At 44.7% G+C, this 18282-nt stretch overlaps 1 protein-coding gene and 1 long non-coding RNA gene across 4 annotated transcripts in view; both read left to right on the plus strand.

Moving 5' to 3' along the window:
- The first annotated feature begins 2378 nt into the window (after positions 1–2378).
- LOC118381128 (protein Atg16l2) overlaps positions 2379–18282 on the plus strand; it is a 68827-nt gene continuing 52923 nt past the window's right edge. For both annotated transcript variants that reach the window (XM_052475050.1, XM_052475078.1), the window contains exons 1-5: positions 2379–2705; positions 4066–4135; positions 9602–9677; positions 13848–13921; positions 16396–16647. In XM_052475050.1, coding sequence (XP_052331010.1) covers positions 2549–2705; positions 4066–4135; positions 9602–9677; positions 13848–13921; positions 16396–16647 — 629 coding nt within the window. In that variant the 5' untranslated portion in view covers positions 2379–2548. The remainder of the gene's footprint in view (positions 2706–4065; positions 4136–9601; positions 9678–13847; positions 13922–16395; positions 16648–18282) is intronic.
- On the plus strand, positions 14643–16131 carry LOC127912593 (uncharacterized). 2 transcript variants are annotated; one of them, XR_008083348.1, is made up of 4 exons: positions 14643–14734; positions 14869–14943; positions 15538–15587; positions 15762–16131. It is a non-coding gene; the product is annotated as an uncharacterized LOC127912593 (long non-coding RNA). The 2 variants fall into 2 exon arrangements; XR_008083343.1 differs by lacking the exon at positions 14643–14734 and having other exon boundaries at positions 14899–14918; positions 15538–15618; positions 15706–16131.

Consider the following 18282-nt stretch of genomic DNA (forward strand, 5'->3'; position numbering starts at 1 on the left):
ACTGTTTTCAATAGCATCCTGACTGTTTTCAATAGCATCCTGTCTTCTCACCAGACTGTTTTCAATAGCATCCTGTCACTTCTCACCAGACTGTTTTCAATAGCATCCTGTCTCTTCTTGTTTTCAATAGCATCCTGTCTCTTCTAACCAGACTGTTTTCAATAGCATCCTGTCCCTTCTAACCAGACTGTTTTCAATAGCATCCTGTCACTTCTCACCAGACTGTTTTCAATAGCATCCTGTCACTTCTCACCAGACTGTTTTCAATAGCATCCTGTCACTTCTCCCCAGACTGTTTTCAATAGCATCCTGTCACTTCTCACCAGACTGTTTTCAATAGCATCCTGTCCCTTCTCACCAGACTGTTTTCAATAGCATCCTGTCACTTCTCACCAGACTGTTTTCAATAGCATCCTGTCACTTCTCACCAGACTGTTTTCAATAGCATCCTGTCACTTCTAACCAGACTGTTTTCAATAGCATCCTGTCACTTCTCACCAGACTGTTTTCAATAGCATCCTGTCACTTTTAACCAACAGCACCTCCTTTTTAAACCTGACCGGACGACTGTCTCTGTATATTAGAATGTTTATTTAGATTAGTTTTAAACCCCTATACTTTCAGTGAAATGTTTAGCACCTCATTAGAGACTGACTGAAATAAGGCACTGGTAAACACATGCTTCACAATCTAGTTTAAAGTCTCCCAAGTTGTTTAAAATATTTTAGCTTTTGTCTTATTTTCCTATTTATCTTAATTAATGGATGTTTTATTTCACGTTTTCTTTCTTTTTGCTTATTACTTTAATTGAAAAAGCTCTTGTTTTGTTGTCTTGTCTTTTTTGTGTGTTTTGGTCGCTGTTGTCATTCTTCGATTTGTTTAGCTCTCACAAAAGCATCTCAAAGTAGAAGTGCTGATCTAGGATCAGTTTATCATTTTAGATGCATTGTGGGGTTTTAATTTTATGTTTTGTTTGTTATGAATACGATTACATTCGACAGATCCTAGATCAGCACTCCTTCTCTTGGATGCTTTGTGGCTACGAGCCCAGGTCCTTAACCCATTCTGTATTTAACCTTGTAGCCATGGTAACGCTTTATTTTAAAACATGATCTATTTGAGCATCAAAGCAGTCAATGAGGAGTCATTCAGCCACAACCAAAGTGACCTGCTTTAATCAGTGTTTACATTTGAATCTCTTATTATTATTATGGTCTGTTTCTTTTGACCTGTCCAGGTATTTGTGTACCAGGTTAATGTTTTGCTAGTTGATACTGGGTTCCTCTCTATCCAAGCAGTCAAGTCGAGTTCAGTATTAGTGTGGTTTCTGCTTGCTTCCTATCGAGGTTGGAGCCAACAGACACTAGTGTTAAGGGCTCTATTATGTTAAAGCCTGTGGAATCAGATGGGTAGAATAGTCTCATCGTCACCTGCAGTGTTTTGTACAGTTCCCCTGTGGTGTTTCACCTGTGTACTTCATGGTTTCTTGTGGAAATGTTCAATTTCAATGTAAATTATTTGTAATATTTTTACCTTTCTGCTTTTGCATTCATACAAAATGTATATTTTACTAAGAATGTGTAATAAAGTTTTTTTTTTTTTTTACTTATTGCTTTGTGTGTTCTCCATACAACAACCAGACTAGCTTTAATGTGGAACCAACGGGGGAGACTAGGAACAGAGGAAGGTCTGGAGAATGTCTGTGGCAGAGGAACGCTCCCAACTTCTGCAGAGGGGCTTGGACAACATCTGGAGTCAAAATTTAAAGAAGGAATTTGGGTGGTGCCATCTTTTTAAAAAAAAAATTTTTAAAGTATTTTATTTTTGCATTTTCCAATTAAGAACATTCAAAACAAAAGTGAAAAGATATTGGACAACGATAGGACAAAGTGAAAGTAACAGACGAACCGTAACAAAAATAAATTATAATTATAGTTATATAAACAAACATACAATAATAAAAAATATTTTAAAAAAATATATATATATATATTCAATCTCCTTTGAAATCTAGGCCAATTTCTCATTCTCTTGATTCAGTCATGCACTTTTCTGTTGGTCCATATGTATAAATTATTTTAGAGGATTGCCGCGTTGAGGTGCTATTCGGGAACTAGGAATCTCCGAATGTTCCGACTTGAGAACTGGTTGACTGCAGCAGGTGAAGAACTACAACCAGTTAGCAAGTCGGAAGTTTCCGAGTAGCAGGTGAACGTGGCATTAGATAGTGGGGAGTTTGACAGTGGTCACACAAACAGATTTTAATTGGCATTGTACTTCAGCACGGGCGTGTCCTGCCCTAACATGTTTTCAATGACGATAATGACGCTTCCAATCTGACCCAGGAAAATAATGGTAAGTCGCATCTGATTGGATAGGAAACTTGTTCGCCGGACCTCCTGGCACTTCCATGTTGACAGCCGAGCCAGTCTCGGTAGAGATTTTATTGAAATGGAAAGTTAATAAATGTTTCTCTGATATACAATAGACTAAACTATTTGGCAATGCCGTTTAGTAACAGCCTAAATTGCCGTAGGACTAGTCTATCATGGCGGCGCTAGGAGCGGAACGTGGCGAGGCGTCTAAAGTCGAAGAAAAGATAAACACACAGAAGACGGCCGACTCATGGAAACGTCATATCATCCGCCAACTCAAACATCGGGATAAGTATCAGAAGGCGATGTTTCAAGATGTCATACTGGCATGTATGTACAAGTTCTTTGCTGAAGGTCTTGTGTAAAAAAATATATATATATATATATTGTAGTTTTCTTTCAGATGGCCTAAAAAAAAGCTTAATTAAGCAAGATTCATTTTCCGATTCAAGGAAGTTCTAGAGATAATGCCATGCTGCAACAATAGATAGCTCGGTTTCATTTCAATAGGAGACAGATTTTCATGCGCGTACTATAGAATCCGATTTTAGTTTTTTAAGTGAATTTTCCCACCAGTGTTGACACCAAATTAACTTTTTTTGCGGATAAAATCAGTGCGTCATGACGTAGGGCGGCACACACAATGTGGGCCTACCTTTTTGCATACGTTTTCATGTACCTATTCAAAATCTAAAAATGTCCATCCCATTTTCAACTCTACGTTATAGTTTTGTCACAAACTGTTGCGTTAAATAGCAAGTCTGCCTACTCTGGTCTTGGTTCGTGGTCTCCAGCCCAACCGCTCACAGATACAGTGCTGGTAGGCTCGTCTACATTATGACATTATATTATGGATAAAAGCGAGAATATTTGTCAAATGGCTGTCAAGCATCGTGTCACCGGGATATGACCCTCTATTTATTGGAAAGGAGCATCAAGATCACAGTGCGCATTCACCATCCTGTGAAGTGCATCTATGTATTTAATATAGACTATTAAACTGCATGGTTTCCTGAGTTGTAGTGGGACGACCACACATATCACGTGACTCTAAATGGACTTCTGTTTGATGGGTTATTATATCAATATGTGCCCATAAGGACGTTGCCATCGCAATTTCGTGTATTATTAAGTTTACCCACGCAAAAATATCCTACCATTTCGAACTACCAAATAATCTATCAGCAGCCGTGAAACTGTACCATCAAAGCTGTCATGTTTCTTTTTATATGGGAAGACTTTACTTGCATAAAGACTGTGGATGGAAACGTGGTTTAATGTAACAAAAATGAATGTAGCTATAGGTTTCCATCCAATTGGCAACAGGTTTTCATGCGAATATGATTAAATCTGCATAAAAACAATATTTGCAACTTCTCACCAGAGATGTTTCCATCAAATTGACTTGTTGGTGGTAAAATTGTGTGCATGATGATGTAGTGCACAGGGGGAAAAGTTATTGAATAAAAAACAAACAAATTAAATGTGTTTCCATCACATTTTCAACTCTACTGAAGGTTGTCATGTCCCCCCCCTGCCCCAAATCTGTGTTCTATAATGGTGTTCTGTGTTCTATAATGGTGTTCTGTGTTCTGTAATGGTGTTCTGTGATGGTGTTCTGTGTTCTGTAATAGTGTTCTGTGTTCTATAATGGCGTTCTGTTTTCTATATTGGTGATGTCATCCTACAGATATTAATCTGCTGGAGAGGTCCAATCAGAGAGCCCTCATCACGAAAGGCATCCTGGGATCTGGTTCAAGGTCATTATTACACTAGAATAGTGATGTTGTCAATGTACTTACTTCTCAATGGACGTATTTAGCTTGTCTTGATGTGTACGGCCAGGAGTTTCCCACCCCGGAAGAACTCTGCCCTATTGATGTGTGTGATAGAAACCTGTATGGAATGTTTCCTGTGAGAGATAGTTTGTCCTGTTTGTTAAGTGTCTGTGTGTTTGTATTAGGGATCCCCATTAGTTCCTGCCAAGGCAGCAGCTACTCTTCCTGGGGTTTATTATGGATCCCCATTAGTTCCTGCCAAGGCAGCAGCTATTCTTCCTGGGGTTTATTAGGGATCCCCATTAGTTCCTGCCAAGGCAGCAGCTACTCTTCCTGGGGTTTATTAGGGATCCCCATTAGTTCCTGCCAAGGCAGCAGCTACTCTTCCTGGGGTTTATTATGGATCCCCATTAGTTCCTGCCAAGGCAGCAGCTACTCTTCCTGGGGTTTATTATGGATCCCCATTAGTTCCTGCCAAGGCAGCAGCTACTGTTCCTGGGGTTTATTATGGACGCTCGTTAGTTCTTGCCAAGGCAGCAGCTACTCTTCCTGGGGTTTATTATGGATCCCCATTAGTTCCTGCCAAGGCAGCAGCTACTCTTCCTGGGGTTTATTATGGAACCCCATTAGTTCCTGCCAAGGCAGCAGCTACTCTTCCTGGGGTTTATTATGGATCCCCATTAGTTCCTGCCAAGGCAGCAGCTACTCTTCCTGGGGTTTATTATGGATCCCCGTTAGTTCCTGCCAAGGCAGCAGCTACTCTTCCTGGGGTTTATTATGGATCCCCGTTAGTTCCTGCCAAGGCAGCAGCTACTCTTCCTGGGGTTTATTATGGATCCCCATTAGTTCCTGCCAAGGCAGCAGCTACTCTTCCTGGGGTTTATTATGGATCCCCATTAGTTCCTGCCAAGGCAGCAGCTACTCTTCCTGGGGTTTATTATGGATCCCCATTAGTTCCTGCCAAGGCAGCAGCTACTGTTCCTGGGGTTTATTATGGACGCTCGTTAGTTCTTGCCAAGGCAGCAGCTACTCTTCCTGGGGTTTATTATGGATCCCCATTAGTTCCTGCCAAGGCAGCAGCTACTCTTCCTGGGGTTTATTATGGAACCCCATTAGTTCCTGCCAAGGCAGCAGCTACTCTTCCTGGGGTTTATTATGGATCCCCATTAGTTCCTGCCAAGGCAGCAGCTACTCTTCCTGGGGTTTATTATGGATCCCCATTAGTTCCTGCCAAGGCAGCAGCTACTCTTCCTGGGGTTTATTATGGATCCCCGTTAGTTCCTGCCAAGGCAGCAGCTACTCTTCCTGGGGTTTATTATGGATCCCCGTTAGTTCCTGCCAAGGCAGCAGCTACTCTTCCTGGGGTTTATTATGGATCCCCGTTAGTTCCTGCCAAGGCAGCAGCTACTCTTCCTGGGGTTTATTATGGATCCCCGTTAGTTCCTGCCGAGGCAGCAGCTACTCTTCCTGGGGTTTATTATGGATCCCCATTAGTTCCTGCCGAGGCAGCAGCTACTCTTCCTGGGGTTTATTATGGATCCCCATTAGTTCCTGCCAAGGCAGCAGCTACTCTTCCTGGGGTTTATTATGGATCCCCATTAGTTCCTGCCAAGGCAGCAGCTACTCTTCCTGGGGTTTATTATGGATCCCCGTTAGTTCCTGCCAAGGCAGCAGCTACTCTTCCTGGGGTTTATTATGGATCCCCGTTAGTTCCTGCCAAGGCAGCAGCTACTCTTCCTGGGGTCCAAACATATTAAAGCACTTACATAACTCATAAAACAAAGATAAAACAGTACATCATATAACATTTATTACACCACTACATATCTACAATACAACATTTATAACACCACCATACAACAATATTACAATGTAGGTGTGTGTGTGTGTGTGTGGTGTGTGTGTGTGTGTGTGTGTGTGTGTGTGTGTGTGTGTGTGTGTGTGTGTGTGTGTGTGTGTGTGTGTGTGTGTGTGTGTGTGTGTGTGTGTGTGTGTGTGTGTGTCTTCACAGTCCACACTGTTCCATAAGGTGTATTTTTACCTGTTCATTTAAATCTGATTCTACTGCTGCATCAGTTACCTGATGTGGAATAGAGTTCCATGTAGTCATGGCTCTATGTAGTACTGTGGAATAGAGTTCCATGTAGTCATGGCTCTATGTAGTACTGTGGAATAGAGTTCCATGTAGTCGTGGCTCTATGTAGTACTGTGGATTAGAGTTCCATGTAGTCATGGCTCTATGTGGTACTGTGGAATAGAGCTCCATGTAGTCATGGCTCTATGTAGTACTGTGGAATAGAGTTCCATGTAGTCATGGCTCTATTTAGGACTGTGGAATAGAGTTCCATGTAGTCATGGCTCTATGTAGTACTGTGGAATAGAGTTCCATGTAGTCATGGCTCTATGTAGTACTGTGCGCCTCCCATAGTCTGTTCTGGACTTGGGGACTGAAGAGACCTCTGGTGGCATGTCTTGTGGGGTATGAATGGGTGGACGAGCTGTGTCAACACTTCTTACAAAAAACAAGTAGTGATGAAGCCAGGAGAGATTGACGTGCATATTACTAATGTTCGCTCCGTGTACTTTTAAGGGGCAGCCGTGCTGCTCTGTTCTGAGCCAATTGCTATTTTCATAAGTAATTCTTTGTGGCACCTGACCACATGACTGAACAGTAGCCCAGATGAGACTGAACAGTAGCCCAGGTGAGACTGAACAGTAGCCCAGGTGAGACTGAACAGTAGCCCAGGTGAGACTGAACAGTAGCCCAGGTGAGACTGAACAGTAGCCCAGGTGAGACTGAACAGTAGCCCAGGTGCGACTGAACAGTAGCCCAGGTGAGACTGAACAGTAGCCCAGGTGCGACTGAACAGTAGCCCAGGTGAGACTGAACAGTAGCCCAGGTGAGACTGAACAGTAGCCCAGGTGAGACTGAACAGTAGCCCAGGTGAGACTGAACAGTAGCCCAGGTGAGACTGAACAGTAGCCCAGGTGCGACTGAACAGTAGCCCAGGTGAGACTGAACAGTAGCCCAGGTGAGACTGAACAGTAGCCCAGGTGCGACTGAACAGTAGCCCAGGTGAGACTGAACAGTAGCCCAGGTGAGACTGAACAGTAGCCCAGGTGCGACTGAACAGTAGCCCAGGTGAGACTGAACAGTAGCCCAGGTGAGACTGAACAGTAGCCCAGGTGAGACTGAACAGTAGCCCAGGTGAGACTGAACAGTAGCCCAGTTGAGACTGAACAGTAGCCCAGGTGCGACTGAACAGTAGCCCAGGTGAGACTGAACAGTAGCCCAGGTGCGACTGAACAGTAGCCCAGGTGCGACTGAACAGTAGCCCAGGTGAGACTGAACAGTAGCCCAGGTGAGACTGAACAGTAGCCCAGGTGCGACGGAACAGTAGCCCAGGTGCGACGGAACAGTAGCCCAGGTGCGACTGAACAGTAGCCCAGGTGCGACTGAACAGTAGCCCAGGTGCGACTGAACAGTAGCCCAGGTGAGACTGAACAGTAGCCCAGGTGAGACTGAACAGTAGCCCAGGTGAGACTGAACAGTAGCCCAGGTGAGACTGAACAGTAGCCCAGGTGAGACTGAACAGTAGCCCAGGTGAGACTGAACAGTAGCCCAGGTGAGACTGAACAGTAGCCCAGGTGAGACTGAACAGTAGCCCAGGTGAGACTGAACAGTAGCCCAGGTGAGACTGAACAGTAGCCCAGGTGCGACTGAACAGTAGCCCAGGTGAGACTGAACAGTAGCCCAGGTGCGACTGAACAGTAGCCCAGGTGCGACTGAACAGTAGCCCAGGTGCGAATGAACAGTAGCCCAGGTGCGAATGAACAGTAGCCCAGGTGCGACTGAACAGTAGCCCAGGTGCGACTGAACAGTAGCCCAGGTGCGACTGAACAGTAGCCCAGGTGAGACTGAACAGTAGCCCAGGTGCGACTGAACAGTAGCCCAGGTGCGACTGAACAGTAGCCCAGGTGAGACTGAACAGTAGCCCAGGTGAGACTGAACAGTAGCCCAGGTGAGACTGAACAGTAGCCCAGGTGCGACTGAACAGTAGCCCAGGTGAGACTGAACAGTAGCCCAGGTGAGACTGAACAGTAGCCCAGGTGAGACTGAACAGTAGCCCAGGTGCGACTGAACAGTAGCCCAGGTGAGACTGAACAGTAGCCCAGGTGCGACTGAACAGTAGCCCAGGTGAGACTGAACAGTAGCCCAGGTGAGACTGAACAGTAGCCCAGGTGCGACTGAACAGTAGCCCAGGTGAGACTGAACAGTAGCCCAGGTGAGACTGAACAGTAGCCCAGGTGCGACTGAACAGTAGCCCAGGTGAGACTGAACAGTAGCCCAGGTGAGACTGAACAGTAGCCCAGGTGAGACTGAACAGTAGCCCAGGTGAGACTGAACAGTAGCCCAGTTGAGACTGAACAGTAGCCCAGGTGCGACTGAACAGTAGCCCAGGTGAGACTGAACAGTAGCCCAGGTGCGACTGAACAGTAGCCCAGGTGCGACTGAACAGTAGCCCAGGTGAGACTGAACAGTAGCCCAGGTGAGACTGAACAGTAGCCCAGGTGCGACGGAACAGTAGCCCAGGTGCGACGGAACAGTAGCCCAGGTGCGACTGAACAGTAGCCCAGGTGCGACTGAACAGTAGCCCAGGTGCGACTGAACAGTAGCCCAGGTGAGACTGAACAGTAGCCCAGGTGAGACTGAACAGTAGCCCAGGTGAGACTGAACAGTAGCCCAGGTGAGACTGAACAGTAGCCCAGGTGAGACTGAACAGTAGCCCAGGTGTGACTGAACAGTAGCCCAGGTGAGACTGAACAGTAGCCCAGGTGAGACTGAACAGTAGCCCAGGTGAGACTGAACAGTAGCCCAGGTGAGACTGAACAGTAGCCCAGGTGCGACTGAACAGTAGCCCAGGTGAGACTGAACAGTAGCCCAGGTGCGACTGAACAGTAGCCCAGGTGCGACTGAACAGTAGCCCAGGTGCGAATGAACAGTAGCCCAGGTGCGAATGAACAGTAGCCCAGGTGCGACTGAACAGTAGCCCAGGTGCGACTGAACAGTAGCCCAGGTGCGACTGAACAGTAGCCCAGGTGAGACTGAACAGTAGCCCAGGTGCGACTGAACAGTAGCCCAGGTGCGACTGAACAGTAGCCCAGGTGAGACTGAACAGTAGCCCAGGTGAGACTGAACAGTAGCCCAGGTGAGACTGAACAGTAGCCCAGGTGCGACTGAACAGTAGCCCAGGTGAGACTGAACAGTAGCCCAGGTGAGACTGAACAGTAGCCCAGGTGAGACTGAACAGTAGCCCAGGTGCGACTGAACAGTAGCCCAGGTGCGACTGAACAGTAGCCCAGGTGAGACTGAACAGTAGCCCAGGTGCGACCGTGGGTTTCCTGTCTCGAGACCCTAACCTGTCAACGTGTCTTTGACCTCAACAGGTACCCTGCCTCCTCCAACGACTCCTTGACGTCTCTGATTTCCAAGAATGATGATCTGAAGAAAACAACTGGGGAGGTAGGGACCAGGAAGTACCCGTGTTGATGATTTATGACTGAGATACAGGCAGGGACTTGACGGTGATGCTGTCGACAACACTTTCAGTTGTTGACACTTATGTGTCTGTAGTTGACAGACTCTACTGTGTCTGTAGTTGACAGACTCTACTGTGTCTGTAGTTGACAGACTCTACTGTGTCTGTAGTTGACAGACTCTACTGTGTCTGTAGTTGACAGACTACTGTGTCTGTAGTTGACAGACTACTGTGTCTGTAGTTGACAGACTACTGTGTCTCTAGTTGACAGACTCTACTGTGTCTGTAGTTGACAGACTACTGTGAGTCTCTAGTTGACAGACTACTGTGTCTGTAGTTGACAGACTACTGTGTCTGTAGTTGACAGACTACTGTGTCTGTAGTTGACAGACTACTGTGTCTCTAGTTGACAGACTCTACTGTGTCTGTAGTTGACAGACTCTACTGTGTCTGTAGTTGACAGACTCTACTGTGTCTGTAGTTGACAGACTCTACTGTGTCTGTAGTTGACAGACTACTGTGTCTGTAGTTGACAGACTACTGTGTCTGTAGTTGACAGACTACTGTGTCTCTAGTTGACAGACTCTACTGTGTCTGTAGTTGACAGACTCTACTGTGTCTGTAGTTGACAGACTCTACTGTGTCTGTAGTTGACAGACTCTACTGTGTCTGTAGTTGACAGACTCTACTGTGTCTGTAGTTGACAGACTCTACTGTGTGTCTCTAGTTGACAGACTACTGTGTGTCTCTAGTTGACAGACTACTGTGTGTCTCTAGTTGACAGACTACTGTGTGTCTCTAGTTGACAGACTACTGTGTGTCTGTAGTTGACAGACTACTGTGTGTCTCTAGTTGACAGACTACTGTGTGTCTCTAGTTGACAGACTACTGTGTGTCTCTAGTTGACAGACTACTGTGTGTCTCTAGTTGACAGACTACTGTGTGTCTGTAGTTGACAGACTACTGTGTGTCTCTAGTTGACAGACTACTGTGTGTCTCTAGTTGACAGACTACTGTGTGTCTCTAGTTGACAGACTACTGTGTGTCTCTAGTTGACAGACTCTACTGTGTCTGTAGTTGACAGACTACTGTGAGTCTCTAGTTGACAGACTCTACTGTGTCTGTAGTTGACAGACTACTGTGAGTCTCTAGTTGACAGACTCTACTGTGTCTGTAGTTGACAGACTACTGTGAGTCTCTAGTTGACAGACTCTACTGTGTCTGTAGTTGACAGACTCTACTGTGTCTGTAGTTGACAGACTCTACTGTGTCTGTAGTTGACAGACTCTACTGTGTCTGTAGTTGACAGACTCTACTGTGTCTGTAGTTGACAGACTACTGTGAGTCTCTAGTTGACAGACTACTGTGTGTCTCTAGTTGACAGACTACTGTGTGTCTCTAGTTGACAGACTACTGTGTGTCTCTAGTTGACAGACTACTGTGTGTCTGTAGTTGACAGACTACTGTGTGTCTCTAGTTGACAGACTACTGTGTGTCTCTAGTTGACAGACTACTGTGTGTCTCTAGTTGACAGACTACTGTGTGTCTCTAGTTGACAGACTACTGTGTGTCTCTAGTTGACAGACTACTGTGTGTCTGTAGTTGACAGACTAATGTGTGTCTCTAGTTGACAGACTACTGTGTGTCTCTAGTTGACAGACTACTGTGTGTCTCTAGTTGACAGACTCTACTGTGTCTGTAGTTGACAGACTACTGTGAGTCTCTAGTTGACAGACTCTACTGTGTCTGTAGTTGACAGACTACTGTGAGTCTCTAGTTGACAGACTCTACTGTGTCTGTAGTTGACAGACTCTACTGTGTCTGTAGTTGACAGACTCTACTGTGTCTGTAGTTGACAGACTCTACTGTGTCTGTAGTTGACAGACTCTACTGTGTCTGTAGTTGACAGACTACTGTGAGTCTCTAGTTGACAGACTCTACTGTGTCTGTAGTTGACAGACTACTGTGTCTGTAGTTGACAGACTACTGTGTCTGTAGTTGACAGACTACTGTGTCTGTAGTTGACAGACTACTGTGTCTGTAGTTGACAGACTACTGTGAGTCTCTAGTTGACAGACTCTACTGTGTCTGTAGTTGACAGACTACTGTGAGTCTCTAGTTGACAGACTCTACTGTGTCTGTAGTTGACAGACTACTGTGAGTCTCTAGTTGACAGACTCTACTGTGTCTGTAGTTGACAGACTACTGTGAGTCTCTAGTTGACAGACTCTACTGTGTCTGTAGTTGACAGACTACTGTGAGTCTCTAGTTGACAGACTCTACTGTGTCTCTAGTTGACAGACTCTACTGTGTCTCTAGTTGACAGACTCTACTGTGTCTCTAGTTGACAGACTCTACTGTGTCTGTAGTTGACAGACTACTGTGAGTCTCTAGTTGACAGACTCTACTGTGTCTCTAGTTGACAGACTCTACTGTGTCTGTAGTTGACAGACTACTGTGAGTCTCTAGTTGACAGACTCTACTGTGTCTCTAGTTGACAGACTCTACTGTGTCTCTAGTTGACAGACTACTGTGAGTCTCTAGTTGACAGACTCTACTGTGTCTGTAGTTGACAGACTACTGTCAGTCTCTAGTTGACAGACTCTACTGTTGACACTTATGCCGAATCATTCAGAGAGCAGCAGTGTTGAAACTCACCTTGCTGGCAACATCGCCTTATAATTGGCAGTATTTCTATAAGGCATAGTCTCCACCAATCTGTCATAAAGCGTGGAATATGTGTTGTGTTTTGATACTGTCTGTCAGTGATACCCAGAAAGAGAGACGAAACCAGGAAGCAGACATCCTGTCTTGTTCTGGTCCTGTGAATGGTGTGCTCATTATTCTACTGTAAAAGGAAACATCAGTTTGTTGCTCATCTCTGTCTTTTATATCTACTGCATAGAGATACAATATCTTACAATACAATGCCAGATAACTGTGTATTTCTACTGTGAGTCTTTCGTTGACAGACTCTACTGTGAGTCTCTACTTTGTCTCTAGTTGACAGACTTTACTGTGAGTCTCTACTTTGTCTCTAGTTGACAGACTCTACTGAGTCTCTACATTGTCTCTAGTTGACATACTTTACTGTGAGTCTCTACATTGTCTCTAGTTGACAGACTTTACCGTGTGTCTCAGGTTGACAGACTACTGTGAATCTATAGTTGACAGACTACTGTGAGTCTCTACTGTGAGTCTCTAGTTGACAGACTCTACTGTGAGTCTCTAGTTGACAGACTACTGTGAGTCTCTACTGTATCTCTAGTTGACAGACTCTACTGTGTCTCTGGTTGACAGACTCTACTGTGTCTCTAGTTGACAGAATCTACTGTGTGTCTGTAGTTGACAGAATCTACTGTGTGTCTGTAGTTGACAGAATCTACTGTGTGTCTGTAGTTGACAGAATCTACTGTGTGTCTCTAGTTGACAGACTCTACTGTGTGTCTCTAGTTGACAGACTCTACTGTGTGTCTCTAGTTGACACTCTACTGTGTCTCTAGTTGACAGACTCTACTGTGTCTCTAGTTGACAGACTCTACTGTGTCTCTAGTTGACAGACTACAGTGTCTGTAGTTGACAGACTACAGTGTCTGTAGTTGACAGACTACAGTGTCTGTAGTTGACAGACTACTGTGTCTGTAGTTGACAGACTCTACTGTGTCTGTAGTTGACAGACTCTACTGTGTGTCTCTAGTTGACAGACTCTACTGTGTCTGTAGTTGACAAACTCTACTGTGTGTCTCTAGTTGACAGACTCTACTGTGTCTGTAGTTGACAAACTCTACTGTGTGTCTCTAGCTGACAGACTCTACTGTGTCTCTAGTTGACAGACTCTACTGTGAGTCTAGTTGACAGACTCTACTGTGAGTCTCTAGTTGACAGACTCTACTGTGTGTCTCTAGTTGACAGACTCTACTGTGTCTCTAGTTGACACTCTACTGTGTGTCTCTAGTTGACACTCTACTGTGTCTCTAGTTGACACTCTACTGTGTCTCTAGTTGACACTCTACTGTGTCTCTAGTTGACAGACTCTACTGTGAGTCTCTAGTTGACAGAATCTACTGTGTGTCTCTAGTTGACACTCTACTGTGTGTCTCTCGTTGACAGACTCTACTGTGTCTCTAGTTGACAGACTCTACTGTGTTTTTTAGCTGGCCTACCAGGTATTGGAGCTCCAGCAGGAGATTAAGATCAAAGACTCCGTACTGGAAGAGCAACATGCCAGGTGAGACTGTAGAACAACAAGCCAGGTGAGACTTATTCTGTAGAACAACATGCCAGGTGAGACTGTAGAACAACAAGCCAGGTGAGACTGATTCTGTAGAACAACATGCCAGGTGAGACTGTAGAACAACATGCCAGGTGAGACTGATTCTGTAGAACAACATGCCAGGTGAGACTGTAGAACAACAAGCCAGGTGAGACTGATTCTGTAGAACAACATGCCAGGTGATTCTGTAGAACAACATGCCAGGAGAGACTGATTCTGTAGAACAACATGCCAGGTGAGACTGTAGAACAACAAGCCAGGTGAGACTGATTCTGTAGAACAACATGCCAGGTGAGACTGTAGAACAACAAGCCAGGTGAGACTGTAGAACAACATGCCAGGTGAGACTGTAGAACAACATGCCAGGTGAGACTGATTCTGTAGAACAACATGCCAGGTGATTCTGTAGAACAACATGCCAGGTGAGACTGATTCTGTAGAACAACATGCCAGGTGAGACTGTAGAACAACATGCCAGGTGAGACTGTAGAGCAACATGCCAGGTGAGACTGTAGAACAACATGCCAGGTGAGACTGTAGAGCAACATGCCAGGTCAGACTGTAGAACAGCATACCAGGTGAGACTGTAGAGCAACATGCCAGGTGAGACTGTAGAACAACATGCCAGGTGAGACTGCAGAACAACAACATGCCAGGTGAGACTGATTCTGTAGAACAACATGCCAGGTGAGACTGTAGAACAACATGCCAGGTGAGACTGATTCTGTAGAACAACATGCCAGGTGGGACTGTAGAACAACATGCCAGGTAAGACTGATTCTGTAGAACAACATGCCAGGTGAGACTGATTCTGTAGAACAACATGCCAGGTAAGACTGATGCCAGGTGAGACTGTAGAACAACATGCCAGGTGAGACTGATTCTGTAGAACAACATGCCAGGTGGGACTGTAGAACAACATGCCAGGTGAGACTGTAGAACAACATGCCAGGTGAGACTGTAGAACAACATGCCAGGTGAGACTGATTCTGTAGAACAACATGCCAGGTAAGACTGTAGAACAACATGCCAGGTGAGACTGTAGAACAACATGCCAGGTGAGACTGATTCTGTAGAACAACATGCCAGGTAAGACTGTAGAGCAACATGCCAGGTGAGACTGCAGAACAACATGCCAGGTGAGACTGCAGAACAACAACATGCCAGGTGAGACTGATTCTGTAGAACAACATGCCAGGTGAGACTGTAGAACAACATGCCAGGTGAGACTGATTCTGTAGAACAACATGCCAGGTGGGACTGTAGAACAACATGCCAGGTAAGACTGATTCTGTAGAACAACATGCCAGGTGAGACTGTAGAACAACATGCCAGGTGAGACTGTAGAACAACATGCCAGGTAAGACTGATTCTGTAGAACAACATGCCAGGTGAGACTGTAGAACAACATGCCAGGTGAGACTGATTCTGTAGAACAACATGCCAGGTGAGACTGATTCTGTAGAACAACAAGCCAGGTGAGACTGATTCTGTAGAACAACATGCCAGGTGAGACTGATTCTGTAGAACAACATGCCAGGTGAGACTGATTCTGTATAACAACATGCCAGGTGAGACTGTAGAACAACATGCCAGGTGGGACTGTAGAACAACATGCCAGGTGAGACTGATTCTGTATAACAACATGCCAGGTGATACTGATTCTGTAGAACAACATGCCAGGTGGGACTGATTCTGTAGAACAACATGCCAGGTGAGACTGTAGAACAACATGCCAGGTGAGACTGATTCTGTAGAACAACATGCCAGGTGAGACTGTAGAACAACATGCCAGGTGGGACTGTAGAACAACATGCCAGGTGAGACTGTAGAACAACATGCCAGGTGAGACTGTAGAACAACATGCCAGGTGAGACTGATTCTGTAGAACAACATGCCAGGTGAGACTGATTCTGTATAACAACATGCCAGGTGAGACTGTAGAACAACATGCCAGGTGGGACTGATTCTGTATAACAACATGCCAGGTGATACTGATTCTGTAGAACAACATGCCAGGTGAGACTGTAGAACAACATGCCAGGTGAGACTGTAGAACAACATGCCAGGTGAGACTGATTCTGTAGAACAACATGCCAGGTGAGACTGATTCTGTAGAACAACATGCCAGAGTTGGGGTTTCAAATCAAATGTATTTATTTATATAGCCCTTCGTACATCAGCTGATATCTCAAAGTACTGTACAGAAACCCAGCCTAAAACCCCAAACAGCAAGCATTGTACTCCAAATATATGCAGTATATTTGTAGTACTCCAGATATAACAAACTGACCCTAGCCCCCCCCCGACACATAAACTACTGCAGCATAAATACTGGAGGCTGAGACAGGAGGGGCCAAGAGACACTGTGGCCCCATCTGATTAATTAGCTGCTTCCTGGTTACTGATATAACTATCTGTGTATTCAGGATGTGTGAGGTGCGGAGGGATCTGCTGGGGGTGCAGGCTGAGGATGGAAGTCTGGCGGTGCGTGTTGCCGAGGTGACGGAGGGGAACCGGCTGTTGAAACGGGAGTACGACTCCCTGCTGGAGCAGCACCATGATATGGACCAGACCTTCAGAGAGGAGAAGCTCAGAGGTCAGGAAATGCTGGAGGAGCTGGTCCGCAGGAAGCAGCACGCAGCCATCAGGATGAACAGCCGCAACGAGAGACGGGTCAGGTGAGAAGAACCCTGACCCTGCTGGGGGTCAACGAGAGACGGGTCAGGTGAGATTAACCCTGACCCCGCTGGGGGTCAACGAGAGACGGGTCAGGTGAGATTAACCCTGACCCTGCTGGGGGTCAACGGGTCAGGTGAGATTAACCCTGACCCTGCTGGGGGTCAACGAGAGACGGGTCAGGTGAGCTGCTTCCTGAGGTCCAACAGGGCCCTGAGTTTTTCCTGAAGAGTGCGGGGGGAATATGCATATCTCGAAGGCTGACCGTGTACAGACTTTTTTTTTTTTCCTGACCATTTCATCTCACCAAGAAAAACTCTGGGCCCTAATTAAAACCTTCAGGTTATAACTAGTTAAAGGCTACAGGTTATAACTAGTTAAAGGCTACAGGTTATAACTAGTTAAAGTCTACATGTTATAACTAGTTAAAGGCTACAGGTTATAACTAGTTAAAGTCTACATGTTATAACTAGTTAAAGGCTACAGGTTATAACTAGTTAAAGGCTACAGGTTATAACTAGTTAAAGGCTACAGGTTATAACGAGTTAAAGGTTATTCGTTATAACTAGTTAAAGGCTACAGGTTATAACTAGTTAAAGGTTATTCGTTATAACTAGTTAAAGGCTACAGGTTATAACTAGTTAAAGGCTACAGGTTATAACTAGTCAAAGGCTACAGGTTATAACTAGTTAAAGGTTATTCGTTATAACTAGTTAAAGGTTATTCGTTATAACTAGTTAAAGGCTACAGGTTATAACTAGTTAAAGGCTACAGGTTATAACTAGTTAAAGGCTACAGGTTATAACTAGTTAAAGGTTATTCGTTATAACTAGTTAAAGGCTACAGGTTATAACTAGTTAAAGGTTATTCGTTATAACTAGTTAAAGGCTACAGGTTATAACTAGTTAAAGGCTACAGGTTATAACTAGTTAAAGGCTACAGGTTATAACTAGTTAAAGGTTGTACGTTATAACTAGTTAAAGGCTACAGGTTATAACTAGTTAAAGTTAAAGGCTACAGGTTATAACTAGTTAACTAGTTAAAGGCTACAGGTTATAACTAGTTAAAGTCTACAGGTTATAACTAGTTAAAGGCTACAGGTTATAACTAGTTAACTAGTTAAAGGCTACAGGTTATAACTAGGTAAAGGCTACAGGTTATAACTAGTTAAAGGCTACAGGTTATAACTAGTTAAAGGTTGTACGTTATAACTAGTTAAAGGCTACAGGTTATAACTAGTTAAAGGCTACAGGTTATAACTAATTAAAGGCTACAGGTTATAACTAGTTAAAGGCTACAGGTTATAACTAGTTAAAGGCTACAGGTTATAACTAGTTAAAGGCTACAGGTTATAACTAGTTAAAGGCTACAGGTTATAACTAGTTAAAGGCTACAGGTTATAACTAGTTAAAGGCTACAGGTTATAACTATTTAAAGGTTACAGGTTATAACTAGTTAAAGGCTGTAGGTTATAACTAGTTAAAGGCTACAGGTTATAACTAGTTAAAGGCTACAGGTTATAACTAGTTAAAGGCTACAGGTTATAACTAGTTAAGGCTACAGGTTATAACTAGTTAAAGGCTACAGGTTATAACTAGTTAAAGGCTACAGGTTATAACTAGTTAAAGGCTTCAGGT

The sequence above is a fragment of the Oncorhynchus keta genome, chromosome 1 (genome assembly GCF_023373465.1).
Source record: "Oncorhynchus keta strain PuntledgeMale-10-30-2019 chromosome 1, Oket_V2, whole genome shotgun sequence".
Lineage (NCBI taxonomy): Eukaryota > Metazoa > Chordata > Actinopteri > Salmoniformes > Salmonidae > Oncorhynchus > Oncorhynchus keta.